Source organism: Orycteropus afer, unplaced genomic scaffold (assembly GCF_000298275.1).
Source record: "Orycteropus afer afer isolate SDZICR_OR568_19922 unplaced genomic scaffold, OryAfe1.0 scaffold00059, whole genome shotgun sequence".
In the NCBI taxonomy this organism is placed as follows: domain Eukaryota; kingdom Metazoa; phylum Chordata; class Mammalia; order Tubulidentata; family Orycteropodidae; genus Orycteropus; species Orycteropus afer.
Window position 1 is genome coordinate 5,253,149 of NW_006921646.1, and position 21,629 is coordinate 5,274,777.

General features: G+C 36.2%; 1 protein-coding gene across 1 annotated transcript in view; it reads right to left on the reverse strand.

Moving 5' to 3' along the window:
* STK38 (serine/threonine kinase 38) overlaps positions 1–19,685 on the reverse strand; it is a 34,888-nt gene extending 15,203 nt beyond the window's left edge. The window contains exons 1-5 of the mRNA XM_007939400.2: positions 19,546–19,685; positions 9,330–9,381; positions 8,306–8,428; positions 5,925–6,008; positions 1,934–2,057 (exon numbers count right to left, since the gene is read on the reverse strand). Coding sequence (XP_007937591.1) covers positions 1,934–2,057; positions 5,925–6,008; positions 8,306–8,428; positions 9,330–9,381; positions 19,546–19,676 — 514 coding nt within the window. The 5' untranslated portion in view covers positions 19,677–19,685. The remainder of the gene's footprint in view (positions 1–1,933; positions 2,058–5,924; positions 6,009–8,305; positions 8,429–9,329; positions 9,382–19,545) is intronic.
* Positions 19,686–21,629: the final 1,944 nt, after the last annotated feature.

Genomic DNA, 21,629 nt, shown 5'->3' on the forward strand with positions numbered 1-21,629 from the left:
AACATACATACATATACATATAAACATACATATATATATATATATACATAGCATATTGCTTTGGACTGGGGAAAAAAGCTGCTTTACTTTTCACTTTGTCTGCACAAATATCTATAAATCTCTCTCTTTATATCTATAACTAAATATCACTTCCACATAGGTGAGATTGCCATTGTTAGAGAGAGATGTTAAAATATTAAACAAAAATGTAAACACTCCTGAAACAAGTTTCAGAACTTGTTGCTGAAAATAAATTCTTTGATTTCTATTTTGAGAACACAAATAAAAGGTGGGACATATGTAGCAAAGTGTTAGTCAACAAAAGCTAAAAAGGAACTGGAAATGCTAAATACTACAACATATATAATAGCTGCCACAATGAATATCTCCCAAGACCAGTGTTTTTTTTCCTCCAATGTTTTGTTATATTTAAATACACACCAGAATGCTTTATGTAACTTTTATAACATTCTACCATTATTTTAGCAGTTAAAACTTAAATTCCTTTATTTTCTGCAAAGTCAAAATTTAGTTATTTCTGCTTATTACCAGCACGATCTTAACAATTAGACAAAAGCAAAAGAAAATATATATAAGTAGTTTAAAGCTAAGAGAACAGGAAAGATACAGTTTAGACTTTATATAAAACAGAAAGACGCTTAGGTGAGAAAATAGGAAAAACCTCAGATTTAAACAGAGCATTATGCTACTTCTTGAATTTAATTTCATCTGTAACTCTGGACAAATTCTACATTCCTGGGGAAAAAAAGGGTATTTCTTCCTTGGGTAAAAATTAAATCACTCATTAAAATACTTTCTTTTTCGGCCTCAAACTTGAAAAATATAATTTTCTAATCACTCTTGGTAGCCACACATTCAATCCAGACGCACACTGGGGACCTGGCGGTGGTGCACACAAGCCAGCTCTAAGGAGCTGTGTAGCCTTAGCTCAATGGTCAGGAGAGCAGCCAATGCCCTCACTTGCAAGCATGCCCAGATGGTCAGAGAGCTCAGGTCAGCTGGTCTTTGGGTCTGCAGGCCAGTTCCACTGAGTGCAAAGGGCAGGGCCCAAAGACATGAGGAGAAGCTACAGAAGATGATACAAGTAAGGCCTGAGGAGACATACATCAAGGAACTGGTGACCAAACTGGCTCTTCCTCCTACTTAAGAACTGGCACCTAACTATTAAAGGTTTCTCCTCACTCTGCCAGCCAGACTCTCTTCTAACCTTCATCAATTGTTACTGAAAAATTCTTTATGACCCTTATCACAAGGTCAAAACATTATGCCACAATTATGTGTGCTTTGCTTTAGAACCAAAAAAGAAAAAGTTGGTTGTTTTTTGCCCACAAGGGTTTGCTCAAAGTTCAACTGCTCACTAGGAAATAAGACTGTGTCCCCCAGAACAGATGGTATATAATGTTCTGGGTTTGCTTTGGAGCTTTCTTAGGAGATGCTCAAGCTGAATATATAAAACTTGAACTCTCAGAAATGAGAGTATTGATAGTGACTACTAATACAGATAATGAGGAATTCATTTCTTACTAATATAAATTATAGAAAAACAAAGAAAATTGAAGCAAAGAATGTTAGAGTTTCAATTTTGTCACTTGGGTAACTCATTATACATGATTCCCACTGACAGGAGAGCAAGAGAGCCTCCTAGTTTATTCCTATATGTTAAAAAAAAAAAAAATGAAATGTCCATCTGAAATCATGAAGAGTGAATGAGAAGGTTACTTTTATGGCACTAAGATTGTAGAGAGGCACCCGAGCACAAGACACGTTACTGACCTCCTTTATAGACCTAAAAAAGATACAGAAAGCAACTTAGTGAGCACCATTGAAAGTAGAAAGGAGGGTTAATTGTTGATGTGAGAGAGAAACCACAGAACAAGAAGAAAAAAATGACCTTTCATCATCAAGTAATTACCTCCAGGCAGGAACTCCATGATTAGGTAGAGGTTTAGCTTATCCTGAAAACTATAGAACATTTTCACAACCCACAAACTGTCTGCCTCCACTAGAATGTCACGCTCCGCACGAATGTGGCCAACCTGGAGGTATATGCATTTGATTAATGACAAGCCTTGCTCTGCTTTATCAGATTTTATCTTTGTTTAAACAATTTAAGCACTGTTTTGAGTATTTAACTGTGAAGATGCAAAAGAGATCTAATTTCTGCTTAGGCAAACCTAATAAAACTAAAAACAACATTTGACTTGAAGTTCTTCAGGGATGAAAACTTGAGTGATGAAAGGCTAAAAAAAATGGCAAAATGAATGACTTTAATGTCAATGGTAACTTTCACAGTGCTAGAAATTGAACCTTTTATTTGCTAAAATTACTATTTTTTCATGTATTTTTATTTTGATAGACTTTAAAAGTCTTCAAAAAGACTCTCTGAACAAGTCCTATCTCAGGTCTGCAATAACTATGACAGTGACACAGTTCACAATTCTATTAAGACTATGATACCATAGCATCTAGTTCACTGCTGTGCAGAGTATGTGCTCAATAAATTATTACTGAATTGAAATATAAGAGCACCAAAGAAAAGTTATAAGTACAAATTAATGATGTTCCCAATTTTCAACCTTTACTGAAATATCTAGTTCAGAGAACCAAGTTATAGAAGGTTTGGTGGAACTGGTAGAATTAATCAAAAGTTAAAATAATTTAAATAATGTTTTAGAATAAAATTTACTCTATTTACTTTAAATAAATAATAGTAATCAAAACATTGCTTCACATTATTAAATCTTGCCCCCACCCTCTTTTTCGAATGTCATAAGATCCAAAGTTGGGTTAAATTAGCTCTAAATTTATAAAAAAAACCAGTCAGTCCAAGCCTGGACTAGAGGCTTTAGTGTTAACACATGCTATAGATCTTGAGTTGCACAATATGTTCTAAGATAAAAGATGTACCACAGTTCACCAATAAGGACTTCCGCTGACAAAGTCAGCCCATGTTTGTGTTCTGTTTGATACAATGTTGTATGTGCTTGTTTTACCAGAATGGGTTTGACAAAGCCAGGCACTCTCTCTGTTTGAACAAGGACCCTACCCCTTTCTTCTGTCTTCCACCTAACTTGCCTCATTCTTCCATGCTAACTCCCAGGGGCTGGAAGCATCTGAGTTTGCATATTTCAGTTTTTAGTCTCTACTAAAACTAGTTTTTGTGGAATTTTTTAATAGGTTCAATATTGTAGAAAACTTACATTTTTGTATCTCTACTTACAGTATGCTTGGAAGGAAGGTTGGGCAATCTACTTCCGTAGTGATACTGCCTCGGAAACCCAAGGAGGGGTCGCTATGAGTCGGGTCTGACTCCACGGCACATAACAACAACAACAACAACAGTTACAGTATGAGGGCGGGGAAAACAGAAGATAAGGGTGGTAAGGTTAAGTGCTATGAAACTACCAGGAAGCAGAGTACAGCATCTGCCTTTATTTGGCCTTAATACAGAAGTAAAACCTTTGGGAAACACTGGGCATCAGCTGCCGCTAGCTGGATTGCAGCCTTGGCTAAGACCCAGTTACTACCAAACATTAAGACTGTAGAAGGCTGCCCTTCGTGTACTTCAGCCTTCCATGGGCTCCCCTCAGGCCTCTCTACCTGCTTCAGAGAGCCAAAGAAAAGGAGAAGCATCGTTATTGCCACTTGTCACTCACAATGGAGGATAGAATGGTGGCTGCAACATTTCCTGTTTATTAAGGAGCATACCTTGCCTTTTTCTCCTGAAGCTAAAATAGCAGCTAGGAACCCCAAGATCTAGGAACCCCAAGATCTAGGAATGTGGTTGTGTGAATATAGGGTAAATGAAAGAAGAGCTAGAGGTGCAACTCACACAAAAGGATTCCCTCTCCCTGATCCATCAATATTTATGAGGTGGGGGATTACATGCTTGTTGCTATCCTGGGCAGTAGGAAACTAGAGGTAAATGCCAATCTTTTGTTGCCCTGTAAGACTATACTTCATCACAATAGGTTTTCCTTTTGCAGTGGAAGCAAAACATTAAAAAACTGGCTAAATGTTAGTCTCTTATCCTTGACTATTTTATTTTCTAAGCAGCAGAAAATGTCCACCCTGTAGGGCAGAATAACAACTTAAATTCTAAGTGGGTAGCTTTCATTTCTGCTCAGTTGAATAAAAACAAACAAAACTACTTTTCCTCTGGATAAAGCACCTATATCTACAAAGTCTTACTATTTATGAATCTAAACTGTTACCTCTGCATAAAAAAAGAAGGCTGGATTTCTACTGGTCCACTTCCAGTTCCTACCTAGCCCAAACAAGCTGCATGCTTCTTCAAGATGGCCAACCCAGGTAAAGTCTGTGACCAGAGACTTTAAAATGGACCATACCGAGATCAAACCTAGGGAATTATGTCCATCAACAAGGTAAGCTAAACAATTAAGTTGGTACATCATTTAAAATCCTCATTCTAACAGGTATTTCCTTTACTTCCATTTAGAAAAATTTTTTACATTGCTTTGGAGGAAGGCACAATATTTGAGAAAATGTTTTTACACATTATGTTTGGATCACCCTCTCTGAGACCATGCCAGGCACCTGACACATGCTATGTAGGAAAAATAATTCTGCAAATTATGATGCATGTTCCTCTTTACAAGTGTATTCTGCATGTTAATTATTGAATAAAGAGGCATTTTGAGTTTTGGTTAAAAGTTGTGGGAAATATGTCTTGGAAAAATAAAACTTGTGTAATGCAAATACACTGATCAATACAGAAGCTTTATATTTTCCTTCTCTAGATTAACTGAAACTCTTTCAGTAACTACACACCCATACAACACACTAATTTGTAGATAATATATAAATAGGGCTGAAGTACATTTTGAGTAAGTTTGGTGTTGGCATGACCTATACTGTCTAAAGATTTACTGCTGGGGTACTGTGTACTCTAAAATGAAATTCTTGGGAGTCTAAAGCTTCTGGACAACAGATGAAAATTAAAGAAAAAACAAATATTCTAAATTTTGAGGCAGCACTTAAATAAGGGCAGAGAAGACTTAGCAATTATACTTCCTCTCTAGAGGCAGAGTATTGGGTACAGGGCCAGTATCCACCCTTGCTCCAATGCTCTGCGTCACATCTCTCCTTGCCAGGGGGTTTCTCTTTACCCTCCTCTAGCATCTGACCATCTACGGAATACCTGCTGTCAACACTACTGAAGACTGTTCTTAAGCAGCCAGCTGCATTAAATTATATTTATAGAAAATCTGCACCCTAGCTTTTTTAAATATATGACACAATAGTTAAAATCTTATTTATTTTTGCATAAAGTACTTAATGCTTCTCATATATCTATTTGCAAAGTGGGTTTGGGTTTTAGAAAGTGTTCTTAATCATTAAAGGAGACTTTGCACTGCTCTATTTGCATTGTATTTTTCAAATTCATTCAGAAATTGGAAGACTGGTCTCTCTCAGATAGTAGTATTGAGCTGCCTGGAAACCTCAACAGGATGAAATTTATTAAGGCATATTTTAGAAGGTAAATCCCAAATTCAAATTCCTAGGTTCCAGTTCCCAATTTGTATCCCTCAACAATCTACAAAGAACATGCTACCATGCAAGTGTGATCCCAAAAAACCTCCTTGTAACAAAGACATCTCATGATCAAGTGGGAGACACAAACAATAGATGCTTCTTTAATAGCTGTTAAAATTTAAAAAGATTGCCCATAACCCACAGGCATTATTTGTACTTTTTCAATGTATATAACTACTTCTTCATTAGGAAAAAAAAAAGGCAGTATTATATATATAGTCATATATGACAGAGCTAAAGAAAATTATAGTAAGATTACAAATTTCAATTAAGTGAAAATAATAGTTTTAGGGCACAAAAAAATTCATAACTTGACTAAAAGTACTACTAAAACACTTTGGCTTTACCTGCTCTTTTTCAAGCATATCTGCTTTACGGAGTATTTTCATTGCATATACATGTCCTGTATCTTTCTTCTGAACAAGCCGCACCTAAAAGTTATAAAAAGAAATGCCAGGTCCAAAGTTCACAAAGCCAAGCTACTGCTTTCACGTGTTATAGCAAGTAATATTAAACTGAAAAAGTGTTACAATTTTAATACAAACAACTAGCAGTCACAAAGGAGGGGGAAAAAAGTGCTTTTCAATGTTCCAAAATGAACACATTACACACAGCAAAGTCAATGCTAGAAACATCCTCAAATCTTTCCACATCTGAACAGCTTTGGGATGCTATGTGAGCATACCAATCTAATTAAAAATCTTCAGTTTGAATGTAAGGACTCATTAAACCCCTGGCACACTCATCAGAACACTTAAGTAAATGATTACAACATTTAAAACAAAAGCAAAAGCTTACACATAGGAAAAATATCTGGAAATATATATATATATATATATATATATATATGTAATGTCCCATGTATAGTGTACAATGCATAATTTAGGATACAGTTTTCCTTTGTTTAGTTTCCAGTATTTTTAAAGAAAATAGGTAATTTTATGATGAAAGCCCCTGTACATCCTACCCTCTCCTACGACGTTCGTGTATTCTTTTCCCTGTATAACCTCTCTTCGGGAGCTCTGGTGGCGTAGTGCCTAAGGCACTTACTGGACTGCTAACCAAAAAGGTTGGCAGTTCAAACCCATCAGGCACACAACCACCACCACCACCTTTCTTCACATTTTCCATAATTGAGTCCCACACAGCCCGTCCCCGTTGAATGAACAAAAGCTCTTTGAGAGATGGTACTGTACCTTTCCCTCTCTCTCAAGGGAACAACTCAGGGATTCTGAACACTGGGATCAATTTAATCTTTCACCTGTGCCTTTAAAATAGGTACTCACATTTCCCCCAGGTACTGGTTTTTAATAATATGCTGCTCCTTTCATACAAAGATAATGCAACTATTGCATCAGTAGCTCCTTCATTTTGAGTGTTTTCCCTTAATTGGAGTGACTGTGCCTGGGCTCATTCAAACCCACCACAACAGACTGTTTTTCTTTGTTGTTGTTGTTTTTTAATTTTTATTGTGATTTGGGTGAGAGATTACAGAGCAAATTCATTTTCCATAAAGTAGTTCATACACATTTTGTTTCATGACATTAACTGCAATTCCCCACAACATAATAGCTCTTTTTCTATTTCCTCCCTCTACTTACCTCATCCCTGTGTCCTTCCCTCCCATGCACTCTGGCCCCCTTGAACTGTCTTCCTGTGCAAACACTGCCCTTCTGTTCTCCCAAGATTGATCTAATCGCTCCAAGGAGTATATCTACCTGATATAAATGTTTACTCCATATGCCTATCTCTTGTTTGGCTAGAAGCCATAGGAGTAAGTTCAGTTCCAGACCTGAAGAGTAATTAGGGGTCATAGTGTCAGGGGTCTCACCAGGCTCATCAGACCAGCAAACCTGGTCTTTTTTTTTTTTTTATGATTTTGAGTTTTGTTCCACATTATTCTTCCACTCTATGCCAGGATCTCCTGCACCGATTCCCTTCCAAGTGGTTGACAGTGGTAGCCAGGCACCATCTACTTCTTCTGGTCTTAGTCATATAGGCTAAGGATCACATGGTCTGCTAGTCCATTGGACTAACTTTTTCCATGCATCTTTGGTTTCCTTCATTCTTCCTTGCTCTGGACAAGGAGAGCCCCATCACGCAACAGATTGCTCTGTGACCAAGGAGGATGTATTTGCAGGACTAGCTCAGACAAAGCTGCAAATGCTTTGAACCCTCTACCACTACCTATATAACTCCTTTCTGTAAATTCTATCTCCTAAAGGCCATCTTTTAAGAGTTGTGCCAAGCTGGTGGGAAGAATTGAAAGGCTAAAGCTATGTTGTCAGTTTGCTAGTGGAGAGGCAGTGTGGTACCAGAAAAACAAGAGCTTTAAGGTCAGAAAGACCTGGGCCCAACTCCTAGTCTCACTGTTTAATGGCTGTGTGACACTGGGACATTACATAGCCCCTCTGAGCCTTAATGTCATCATCTATAAAATGGTTATTGTCAGGATAATAGTAGAAAGGCATTCAGTAAATAATAAATGTTGGTTTTCTTCTACCTTTTAACTCTCCCTCTAAATCAAAAACATCAACATCATTTCTGACAAAATAGGGACAAGCAATCAGAGATCTGGGACAGTGGAAGGGGGAAGAGAAGAGGAGGGCAGTACAAGCAGTCAGGATGTGGGGCTGACATACCTGACCTACCTAACCCCTGAGTATGTTAGAAGCATCAAAGTTCTGTGGTATTTTTGCATTTGATAAGTAGATTTGGTGGTTTTTACCTCACCAAATGCTCCTCTGCCTATTACTTTTAAGGACTCAAAATCTTCCAGTCCAAGCCTTGTTCTCTTCAAACGGAGAAATTCTGTTTCCTTCCGAGCATGTGCAGATCTCCTGAGTCGTTTCTAAATGTTTAAGGAAGGAGAGAAAGGGTAAGAAAGAGTTGAAATTCTAAAACTCTGCAACAAAGTCCTATTTGTGATTTGACTAGATTAGGCATACTCCTTTCACCCATGAAAGTACCACAGAAGCAGCATTCAGGGGTCGCTTCCCCCTTCCTTGGCCTTCAGATGCAATAACCAAACCTGGACAGATGAAGGTCTCCTCTGAGGATGCTGACTAACCTACTTCAGCAATCCCTTATACTCTTTTCTAATGAAGGAGAATAAGCAACATTTTCCTTTAACCTTTTTTATATAAAATAAATGATGATCTTCTATTTCCCTTTGAGTCTTTTACATTGCAGTTCATTTTATGCTATAACTTTCTATTATTCCGACAAATCCTGGATATTTTTCACCACCTTCCTGGGTTCTGTGATTCATTCCTACTTTTTAAAGTACTGTCACTACCATATCAGTTCCTTCCACAGTCCCTTGTTAACTACATTTTCTCCTAACACATTTGTGGGCACTGGAAGGGATAATTTCAGATGGATATGTTGCCTTGATACTGATTTCAGAAATTTGCTCCACTCCTCATGGAGTCTTTCCAGTGAGTTCTGTTAAATATGCTACAATTTTCTCTTTTAAATTTCAATTCGATTTCACCCACCCCACAACTATTTTTTCCTTAAAATTCTAAATCTAATTAACTCATAGCTATACCCAGAGAAGCCTTCCACTCCTGGGTAGTGAACTGAGTAATTAACTCCTCCCTCTGCATGAATACTGAAATCCGGGAGTGGGCCAGCGCTCATAAATTCCTATACCACAAAGCCAAAACCCTATGCACCAAGACAAACAACTTGCTGGACAAGATATGACTTGCCATGCTGGGTTTCAAAGAAATTCCAATATTAATTACCTCTTCATCTTTTAAGCCTTCTTCTTCCATCACTTTTTCTAACTTCTTTTGTCTAAAAAAAGACATGTAGTATAACATTTGAATGATAATTTTCAGAAAATTCTATACAAGTATAATAATTGTTTCTTGAAAACTGATAAAAATTGGTAAATCACAAAACATTTCATTACAACAAAAATTACCATTACTAAGACAGGTGAAAAGATTCCCATCCTTTGTTAGCTCTGCATTTTGAAAAAGATTATGTAAGATGTTAATACAACAATCTTGTATCATAATGAAAAGTTCTTTCTCTTCCTTTTTTCAGTTTTTCCCCTCTGAATTTCCTCCTTAACAAACTACAAAACAGCTGGTATTTGATAACCTCTTATATCACAGTGTTTCTTTCCCTCTCCCTGGTTGAAATCCTTTTCCTTTATTTACACATATCTTTCTCTTCCTGCTTGCCACAAGCAAAGAGCAATAAACAACAAAGGTAAAGGCAGATTTTGGAGATTCAATGGGAAAAAATGATTTTAAAAAAGTAACTGGCACCATTATCAAAATGTAAGACTCCAAGTCCCTGGAGTACTGAACTTTAGTTTACAAACTTCATCCAAGAATACTTCTGATGTACAATCTCATTCTGATTTGATAAAACCAAAAGAAAAGAGTAAAACTTCATTGCAACTCCACAGGACCTTCATGCATTAAGCATAATATTAATGAAAGTGCATGGTCTGGAATCTCCCCTCCACCACTTACCAGCATTCCAGATAAATAGAACAATGTGAGCAGGACAGGAAAGAATAAAAGCGTATGGAACGCTGATGCAATAGATCATACTCTCAGGGGGCTGTGGCACACAGCAGGCAGGTTAGTATAGCTCCAAACTATGGAGGAGTTCAAATTCCACATTAACAATGTTAAACTTTATTCTGTAGACAACTGATAGCTAACATAAGCTTGTGTGTAAAGGAGTGGTATGATGAGATTTTTATTTTAGAATGATAACCAGCAGTAATGAGGATCTGATGGACTGCAGGGAAAGCAGCTGAGAAAGAATGGGGGCCAACTGAAAGCCACTGTAATGATTCAGATGGATGTACAGTAAAGATCTGGAACTAGGGCTGGATAACTGGAATGAAGTGAATGGAGCCACTGCAAAGATCACCAACTGCCAGTAGGAGTCAAGGGAAAAATCTCAAGACTTCCTCATGCAGGCATGTAACAAGGCCAGTAACCAAGACAGAAAACACAGAAGAATATGGAAAATAATGAGTTTCATTTGGTTACTTAATATTTATTGCAATAATGTTGTTGTTAGGTGTCATTGTGTGGATTCACAGTGGCACCATGTGACAGAGTAGAACTGCCCCATAGGATTTTCTGGACTGCAATCTTTACGGGAGCAGACTGCAAAGTCTTTCTCCTGCACAGCAGCTGTGTGGGTCTGCACTGGAACCTTTCAGTTAGCAGCCAAGTATTTAACCACTGCATCACCAGAACTTTTTATTGCAATAATAGTATTTGGTTAGAACAAATAATATTGTTATAAATCATATTACAAATCCACAAAATAAGACAATTAATAAGAATTTGTGTCCAAACTCTCAAGCAATGAAAATAACTATCCTGATTCTGGTGGAAAGAAGAAAGCACCTACATGATCCCAGTCTCCCTCCTTTTTTCCTCCAAGTTCCAAGAATATTTTGGGATATGTATCTATGTTGGCACATGCATTGGAGGGAGAAGGCTGCACTGGTAGTTTCAAGAGTTTAAATTAATTCCCTTTCAGTGGTCAGGAGTATAAAGTAGGAAAGAGTGAGAAGAGTAAAAGCACAACATGATGGCAAGAACCATAAAGAAGTCAACTACGGTCAGCTCTTTTTGTGCCTTGAGTCTCAACACAGTCTTACCTTCTGACTACTTTTGTGAATGGCCAAATCAGGCTGGGCTAGAAGTGCATCATGCCACAAAGATGGCTCATTTTGACTATATTTTAAATCTAAATATAAATGGAGAAGTTTCCCACTGCCTTACTGCACATGTAATTAAGTTAGTTTCAGTAGAACATTCATGTAGGAGTACTGTTACCAGAATTAACTCCTTGAACACATATTCTTTCATTAGAGAAAATATCCAGGAAAAAACCTATCAAGCAAAATTATCCATGGTACTGATTTACTGGTACCAGGTCAACAAAGACTTTGAGGAGACTAAAAATAATGATCACACCTGAATAAAATTAACCTTGGATAAGGCTCACAAGTGACTCCTCTATGAGATGACACCAAGGAATGACTGTTAATTTAGTTAGCTTCAAGATAGCACCATGGTTATACAAGAAAACGTCCAGATTTTTAGAGATGAATACTTAAGTATACAGGATTGAAATGTCTGGAATTTACTTTAAAACAGAATAGCGAAATAAAAATAAAGTGGAAGAGATGAAGTAAATGTAGCAAAATCTTTATAATTATTAAATCTTAGAAATGAGTATCTGGGGGTTCGCTTTCCACTTTTATATGTGTTTTAAATTGTTCATACTGAAAAAGAAAAACAGCCCCACATTTGGCACGCTCTTGGGTCCCAGAGCCAGGTTAGCTAACGCTCCAGCCTTTGGTGGAACAATGCTTCCTTCCACTGAGCTCCAATGTTTCAAACCAGAATCTTGGAGGAGAGACTACTTTTAAACTTAGAAGCCATACCCAACCAAACTTTACCCTACCAATGCCTTCCATTCATTCCATGTAGTAGCTGTACATGTGCCCATTTCACAGATGAGATAACGAGTTCTTTTGAAGGCAGGGACCATGCCTGAATTCTCCTTCTCCACTAGGCACAGTATTGTGTACACAGCAAATTTGAAAAATGTTGCTTAAAAAAAAAGGTCAGAATGTGTAACAACGTGCAATGAATGTTCATAAATACTGCTTATAATCCCCCTCTCTCTTTTCTAAAGATTCAGAGGCAAAAGGCATGGGAGAAAAGGGCTAGTCCACTCTATAAGAGACATGAGTTGACAATATTTCTAACTTCTATTAATTAGACACTTTTATATCAAGGTTCTATGATGTTTCCACCCACAACATCAAATAGCTTAGAAATCCCTGCTTTGACAATTCTAATTTTAATTTACTTACTACTGAGGTGCTCCTACCAATTACTGGGGATATTCCTCTTCCAATAATGAAGGCTAAAATAATCTTAGCAAACTGTATTGAGAAACCAAAACACAATTATCAACTCTTATCTACAAAAGAGGGACTAAAGGAAAGATTTATAAGGAAATACTGATTCTGAAAGGCTCAAAGTATCTACTGCTTTTTTATTTAACAAAAAACAGTGGTGATTTGCTAAGAACAAAAATTACTAAGAAAATCTAACCCTCTTGAATATTTGACATTTTCTTCTTACTGTCTGCCTTTTGATTAATTTGGTCTTTAAAAGAAGCAAAATCACCAAAGCTTTTGGAAAGTCTGTCTATCTTAAAAGCCAAAACAAAAAAGCACTGAATTCAGAATTAACTTCTTGAACACATATTTTTCCATTAGAGAAAATACCCAGGTACAATCTTAATGCAAGCCATAATTAACATTTACTAACATGTCAAGAAAACCCTACATTACTTCATCTCTACAGAATGTGACATATTATCAATGATGAATCATATCTAGGTACCCAGTGGTAGGGTAAAAAACAGCTGACTATTATCAAATAAAACAAATAACTAAATCAGAACTCAAACATTTGCTATACAACACCAGAAGCTCTTATTTCCAGAGTAGTATATTTGAAGATAACTACAGGTAGTGTCAGACTTATGATCTACTGGAGTTATAATGAACCACATTTACAACCACCGGGTTTCTCCTGGTACATCTTATATGTAATATGTACTGTATACAAAGTTGTAGCTTGTAATTTGCTGATATTATCATTCTCAGATGTTCAATTTTATAATTTACTGTTCAAAACACTGCTGTATAGATTTTAGTTTTCTAAACTAATTCAGGGATTTCAGATGCTTAAAAACATAGACCCAAATGCTAATCACTTTGCTAAAGTCAACAGGCAGATTCAGGAAGCAGTGAGATGTTACACAAGATATATGAAGAAAAAAATAAAAGGACCATACAGAAACTTTAATTTTCTGACTAGAAATGCCATCCCCATTCCCAGGGATAAACCCTAATGATACAGAACCTTCCACAAATGGAGTTACTACCACAATTGACATCATCATTGGAGTAAATTTTCACCTTTTTTTTTAATGTTTATATATCCTTACTAAAATGTATTCGTAAATTGATTACAGTATTTATATTGTAATATATTGTAACTGTAAATTGATATGTAATATTTCCAACTCCCAAAGATAAAATAAATATCAGATTTATAAAGATACTGATGATAAAAGGCAAAAATAATGAAAATTTTTTTTAAAAAAGGGGAGGAGGAGGAATCCAATTTATGTCAGAACCAACTTACAACAGAGTAGTTAGAACTAACCCCTGTAAGTCAGGAACTACCTGTATCCCCAACAGATTTCACTCTTGAGTCCTGGAGATAGACTGTGTAAAGTTTTAAAAATTTGCCCCAGTAGCTCTATTATATATATGGACATTCTTATAGTACATACAAATCTGTATGCAGAAAGATTGCCTGTCAATCTTATATATGGCCATGGGTATATTCCTTTTTACCTGATCATTTAGCCTGTCTATCTATGTGTTCACCTTTAGATTTTCTTATTACCGACAATGCAGTATAGTGTATGTAAAAGTGTTTATCTTTATTGTCTACACCTCTTATACATCTTTCTGTGTCTTCATTTTTCCAAGTGTTACTATGCTGGTCACTAGCTTTTGGTATATTGCCTGTCCTTTCACCCAAATCAATACTTTTCTCTTACTTATCTAGCAATTTTCCCTCTCCTCCCCTTCCAACCCTGGTAACCAACAAAGAAAGTTGCCTTCCATATGGAAACCTTTCCTTGACTTTTTACAATAGTGGTAATACAGTATTTGTCCTTCTGTAATTGACTTATTTCACTCGCATAATGTTCTCCAAGTTCATCCACATTATGAGTTGTGCAATTTTATGTTTGCACATAAAATTAACAAAGGCCACTATGCAGAGAACAACAGCTGGCCATGTACTGAATGCCTTGCTATTCTGCACAAACCAGTTGCCATCAAGTCAATTCTAATTTATAGTGACCTATATGTGTCAGACTAGAACTGTACTCCATAGGGTTTTCAATGGCTGATTTTTTTGGAAGTAAATTCTTCTGGATGGATTCAAACCTCCAACCTTTCTTCTGTTAGCAGCCAAGCACATTACCTGTGCACCACTCAGGGAATCCACATTTAAGATCAAATTATGTCTCTCATGCAAATTATGATTTATACCCTCACAGAGAATATAGATACAAAATCCTTAACAAATTTTTGGCATAATGAATCGAGCAATATATTTGAAAAATAATGCATTATGAACAAGAGAGTTTTATCCCATGACTGCAAAGTTAGTTTAATATTAAAAAATCAGTCCATGTAACTCACCATACTAACAGAATAAAGGAGAAAAAGTATATGATCATTTCAATAGATACAGAAAAATCATTTGAAAATCTTCATCACTTGCTCATAATGAAAACACAGCAAAATGGGAACATGTGTACTTCCTCAACCTGATAAAGGATATCTTTAAAAATCTACAGCTAACCTCATAACTAATGGTGAAATAGTGAGAATTTCCTACCTTAACTGGGCATTAAAAATAAAAAGATGTCCACCCCTACCATATCTATTCAACAGTGTATTAGAAGTCCCAACCAGTACAATAAGGCAGGGGAAAAAAAGTAAAACTGTATCTATTTGAATATAATATGATATTCTACATAGAAAATCCTAAGGAATTTACAAAACCACCACCAGAACAAGTAAATAAGCAAATTGCAGGATACATGGTCAATATACAAAAATCACTTGTATTCCTATTTACTGTTGTTGTTGTTATATGCCGTCGAGTCGGACCCTATTTCCAGAGACCCCTCCTTGGGTTTCCGAGGCAGTATCACTATGGAAGTAGACTGCCCCATCTTCCTTCTGAGGAGTGGCTGGTGAATTTGAACCACCAGCCTTCTGGTTAGCAGTCAAGTGTCTTAGGTCTTATGCTACCAGAGCTCCTAATTTATTAGCAACAATCAACTGGAAATGAAATTTTAAGTATCCATTTACAATAATATCCGAAAAATACTTAGGTGTAAATGAACAAAAGATATAATATTGTTAAGATGTCAATTCTCCCCAAATTAATCTATTCATGGCAACTCCAATCATAATTCTATTAGGCTTTTCTGTAGAAACTGACAAACTGATTCTAAAATTTATATGGAAATGCAAAGAACCTAGAATACAGAAAGCAATCCTGGGGAAAAAAAGAACAGAATTGAAGGACTTAGTTTACTGATTGAAGATTTACTACAAAGCTATACTATTCGAGACAGTGTGATACTATTATAAGGAACAGACAAATAGATCAATGGAAAAGATGAGAGAATCCATAAATAGATTAAATTCATGTGGTCATTTGATTGTGACAAAAGTAATCTAACAGAGAAAGGAAAAGTCTTTTCAACAAATGGTGCAAAAATAACTAGACATCCATAGAAAAAAATTTTCAACCTCCACCTTATGCCACACATACACTATTAATTCAAGATAGAAATAAACATAAAAATTCTAACTATACTTCCAGAAAAAAAACATATCGACTATCTTTGTGGCATGAGGTAAAGCACAAGTTGTTAAAGAGGTGACAGAATGTAAAAACAATAAAGAAAGAAACACTAAATTAGATTTCATCAAACTTAACATTTTCTGCTCATCTAGACATAGTTGAAAAAAAAATAAAAACAGAAATCACATACTGGGTGAAATTATTTGTAATAAATATATACAATAAAGGACCAGTATCTACAATTATAAAGAACTCCTAAAACATAATAAAGATAATTCAATTTTTTAAGATTTGAAAAACTCTTCACAAAGGAAGATGTACAAATGACCAAAAAGTACACTGAAACAGAAAAAGCTCAACAATAATCATCAGGAAAATGCAAATTAAAACCACAGTGAGATACCACTAAGCATGCATGAGAATAACTGAAGTTAAACAGACAGAGAACGCAAATGCTACTAGCAAAGAGTAAAGCAAGTAGAACTTGTGTACACTGTTGTCAAGACTTTGGGAAAAAAGTCTGGCAGTTTCTTATACGATTAAACATATGCCTATGTAACTCTGTAATGGTGGGCACATGGCACTAAGCATTTGTCAAAATCCATAGGACTATATAACATAAAAACTGACCTAATGCAAACTTTGGATTTTAGTTAATAAAAATAGATCAATATTGGTTCATCAATTGTAACAAATGTAAGGAATGCAAGATGTTAACAGAAAGAATGTACAGTGGGGAGGAGAGTAAATGGGAACTCAGTGTACTTTCTGCACAGCATTTCTGCAAACCTAAAACTGCTCTAAAATATGAAGTCTATTAAAAAATACACAAAAATTAAAACATGATATACTTCTCCATCTTATTTTATGAGATGAGATTGAAACCAAAAATCTGAAAGACAAAAGGAAAAACAGAAGCTACAGATCTGTCTCACTGATGAATCAAGATGGAAAAAAACCTTTAAAGTATTTCAGCAAAGTAAATCCAGGACTATATTTAAAATATATATAAATATATATTATCTCATGACCAAGTTGGTTTCATTCTAGGAAACAGTTATCACTAGAAAATAAGCTAATCTATTTCATCACATTAACTTAAAGGAGGAATGTCATAATTATTAAAGCACAGAAAAGCTGTTTGTAAAAAATCACTATAAATTTATAATTAAAAAAAAAAAAAAAACCTTAATAAAATGGAACAGTCCTAATCTGCTAAAGGAGCTCTGGTAGCGTAGTGCCTAAGGCATCTGACTGCTAATCAGAAGGCTGGTGGTTCAAACCCACTAGCCACTCCGCAGAAAGAAAGCTGGGCAATTTACTTCCATAGTGATACTGCCTCAGAAACCAAGGAGGGGTCACTGTGAGTCGGATCCGACTCAACAGCATTGAGTTGTTTTTTTTTTAATCTGCTAAAAGAAAGCTTCAAAAAAAAAAAAAAACTCTATAGCAAACATTATACATGATGATAAAATACCGACTTTTTTCCCTTATCAGTAAGGAACCATGTAGAACCAGACAACTATGACTACTGTGGCCACTCTCTTCACCACTGTGACGGAACTTAGCCAATGCAGAAAGGCCAAGAAAAAGAACAAAAAGTCTAAGAAGTGCAAATAAATATAATTATTTACAGACTTTGCCTATACATCTCTTTATTTGTATCCTTTTTGCTATAATAAAACTGTAACAGTAGGAAAATATGCCTCGGAAACCCAAGGAGGGGTCGCTATGAGTCGGGGCCGACTCGATGGCAAATAACAACAACAACAACAAGTATGTTTATGAGAGCTCTGGTGGCGTAATGCCTAAGGCATCTGACTGCTAACCAGAAGACTGGCAGTTCAAACCCACCAGCCCCTCCTCGGAAGGAAGGTTGGGCAATCTACTTCCGTATTGATACCGCCTCAGAAACCCAAGGAGGGGTCATCATGAGTTGGATCTGACTCTATGGCAGTGGGTGTGGTAAGGTATGTTTATGATCCAGCAACTCCACTCCTAGGTCTCCACTCCTAGGTATTTAGCCAAAAGAACTAAAAGATTTGTATATAAATGTTCATAGAAACTTTATTCAAAATAGCTAAAAACTGACAACAGCCCAGATGCTTATCAAGAAAATACATAAACTTGAGATATAGTCATAAGACAGACTACTACTCAGCAATGAAAAGAAACAAACTACTGAAAAACACATGAATGAAATCAGAGAGATGAAATCAGAGTGAAAAGTACCTTATTCAAAAGAGTACTTACTATACGAATACATTTACATGTTTCATTGTTTACAACAAGCAGGACTAGTCTAGGATACAAAAAAATCACAACAGTGGTTGCCTAGGGTTGAGGAAGCAAGAAGCATGAGAACTTTCTGAAATGATGGTAATGTTCTATGTCTTGAAAGGGGTTTGAACTAAACAAATGCATGCATTTCTTAATCCTCATCAAATTGTACCCTTAAAACTGTGCATTTCATTGTATGTAAATTTTATGCCCCCCAAAAAAATTCATAAATATTGAACTCTAACTAATGTCACACAAGTGAAAATACTGATGTTTGCAACATACTCTGAAACAAAAAATTAAGATGAATTAATGAATGGGCAGGCAGGTATGTGATAAAATGATACTGGTAATATCTGGATGATGTGCATAAGGGTATTCAGACTGTATAATTCTTCTAATTTTTCAGTATTTTCAAAATGAAATGTTGAAAAAAAATTAATTATGAGCTACTACATGAACAGTATACACCAAATCAATAATAATTACAATAGCTGCTACTAGCACCATTAACTAAGTGATTACCATGTGTGAAACACCATGGCATGTACTTTCATATGTTATATCTAATCTCCATAGTAATCCTGCAAGGTTAGTATTATTAACTCCATTTTCCAGACAGGGGAACCAGAAAGTAATTTGTCCAACCTCATACAACTGTCGTTGTTGTTGTTATTTGCCATCGAGTCGGCCCCGACTCATAGCGACCCCTCCTTGGGTTTCCGAGGCAGTATCACTACGGAAGTAGGAATGCCCAACCTTCCTTCCGAGGAGTGGCTGGTGGGTTTGAACCGCCAGCCTTCTGGTTAGCAGTCAAGTGCCTTAGGCACTATGCTACCAGAGCTCCTCCTCATACAACTGGTAATTGGTAAAGGGAGAATTCTAAACCCAAGCCTGACTCCAAAGGAGGTGCTCCTTCCATTACACAACACTACCTTAACAATGAACTCTAAAGATCTAATTACTTTTTAATACTGCAGTGGAATTTTGTGCTATTAACTAGCAGTAGTAGAAATAACGAGTTAATGGCAGGGGCTTTAGAACTCCATTACACTGTCATACTACACTGTCATTCCATTGTGATGGAATAGACTGTGATGGATGGCTGCTATCCTTGTCTCTTGTCAACAGTACTATGAATGTGTTTTGCAACACCAGACATAAATGCCACAACCACAGAACAATTCTTTCAAACAGAATTCTTTACCTCATCTCTCGTTCTTCATGTTGAGCGATAAGGTTGCTATAAAAATTCTCCAATGTCACTTTGGTCATGGTCACCCTTTCCTTTGTGTGGTTACTCATGGAAGAGCAAGGTGTTGAGCCTGTCATTGCCATGGCTGCTAGAAACAAAGAAACATAGACATATCAGTTTTGGAATTAGAATCTACCAGTTCCATACTCTCCTACCCCACAGACAGGAATGTAAACTGGTCCAAGTTTTCTGGTGGACAAATAGGTAATATATGATGAAAACCATACAAATAATTCTAGTAATTAGTGAAAATGGGTATACAGTATGTTCGCCAAATAGGTAATATGTAATTAAATTGTTAATGTACTTATTGTTAATGACAAAAGAAAACTGAAAATAATTTGAATATATGACAGAAGATTGGTTAATCAGAACAGAGTTCTACAATGAAATACTGAGCAGACAATTAAAATATGTTAAAATTTTTAATGTCAAGCTAAATGTTTCCAATTTAAAAGAACAGATTACAAAATGATGTATACCATGATTTCAATCTTATGTGTATACTATATATGTATACCAGAATTACCAGAAATATATACATCAAAATGTTATTAGTGGCTTAACTCAAGGCTGTAAGAATGCAATAATTTTATAATTATTAATTAATTGTAATTATATACTTGTAATTATATACTTGTTTGTGCTTCTCCATGTTTTCTGTATTCTCTTCAATGAACATGTACCAGCAAGTTACAAGTTACAATTACTGTTTTTATAATTTCTGAAAAAAAAAAAAAAAACAAACTCACTGCCATCGAGTAGTGACAAAAATAGGTATATATGTGTTCTAACACAAGCCTATGGTATTTGTTAAATGCTTGCCATTAATTTTAATTTATAAATTAAAATAAAGACCTGTAACGGAAACAAAATCACAAAGAAAAGCCTGAATCGTAATTCTAGTGATAGAAGATACCATAAAAATAAAAAGACCCAATTTAAATCGTGATACAATGGTACTTCATGGATGAACCTTTAAAACATGCTGAGCAAAAAATAAATCAATCACAAAAGCAGAAATATACAGTCTCACTTATATGAAATATCTAGAAAAGGCAAAGAGTTGGTAGTGGTTATCTAGGAAGAGAGGAAAGTAGGAATCATTGCTTAGGGGGCACTAAGCTTCTGTTAAGGGTGAATCAAAAATATGAGAACCATGCTGATGGCTGCACAACATGAAGAATGAACTAATGTCACTGACTTGTGCATGTTAAAAATGTTGAAATGGCAAATGTTTTGTTAATTATATACTTAACCAGTTGCTACTGAGTTGATTCTAAGTCACAGTAACCCCACAAGTGTCAGAGTAGAACTATTCTCCATGGAGTTTTCAATCACTGATTTTTAGGAAGCAGACTGCCAGGCTTTTCTTCCAAGGTGCCTCTGGGTGAACTAGAACTGCCAACCTTTCAGTTAGCAGCCAAGCACATTAACCATATGTACCACCCAGGAACTTCCATATATACATATAACATATACGTACCACAATAAAGGGAGCTCTGGTGGCATAGTGCCTAACGCATTTGACTGCTAACCAGCAGGCTGGCGGTTCAAACCCACCAACCACTCCTTGGAAGGAAGGTTGGGCAATCTACTTCTGTAGATACACTGCCTTGAAAACCCAAGGAGGGGTTGCTATGAGTCGAACCCGATTCAATGGCACTGAGTTTGGTTTAAAAAAATAAAAAAACAAGGGACTCTAACTCCCTCATATCACATATGACACCAGCAAGGTTAGGTTGCTTATAGAACCGTTTTCCCTAAAATTAAAATCTCATTTTTCCCTAGATGTTTTTGCCAACCTATATTGTCACACTTGACCAGACTGTCCATCAGCCCTGACATCCTCCAGCATTGGTTGTTGTTATGTGCCGTCAAGTCGGACCCAACTCATAGCAGCCCCTCCTTAGGTTTCTGAGGCAGTATCACTACGGAAGTAGATTGCCCCATCCTCCTTCTGAGGACTGGCTAGTGGGTTTGAACCACCAGCCCTCTGATTAGCAGTCAAGTGCCTTAGGCACTACGCTATCAGA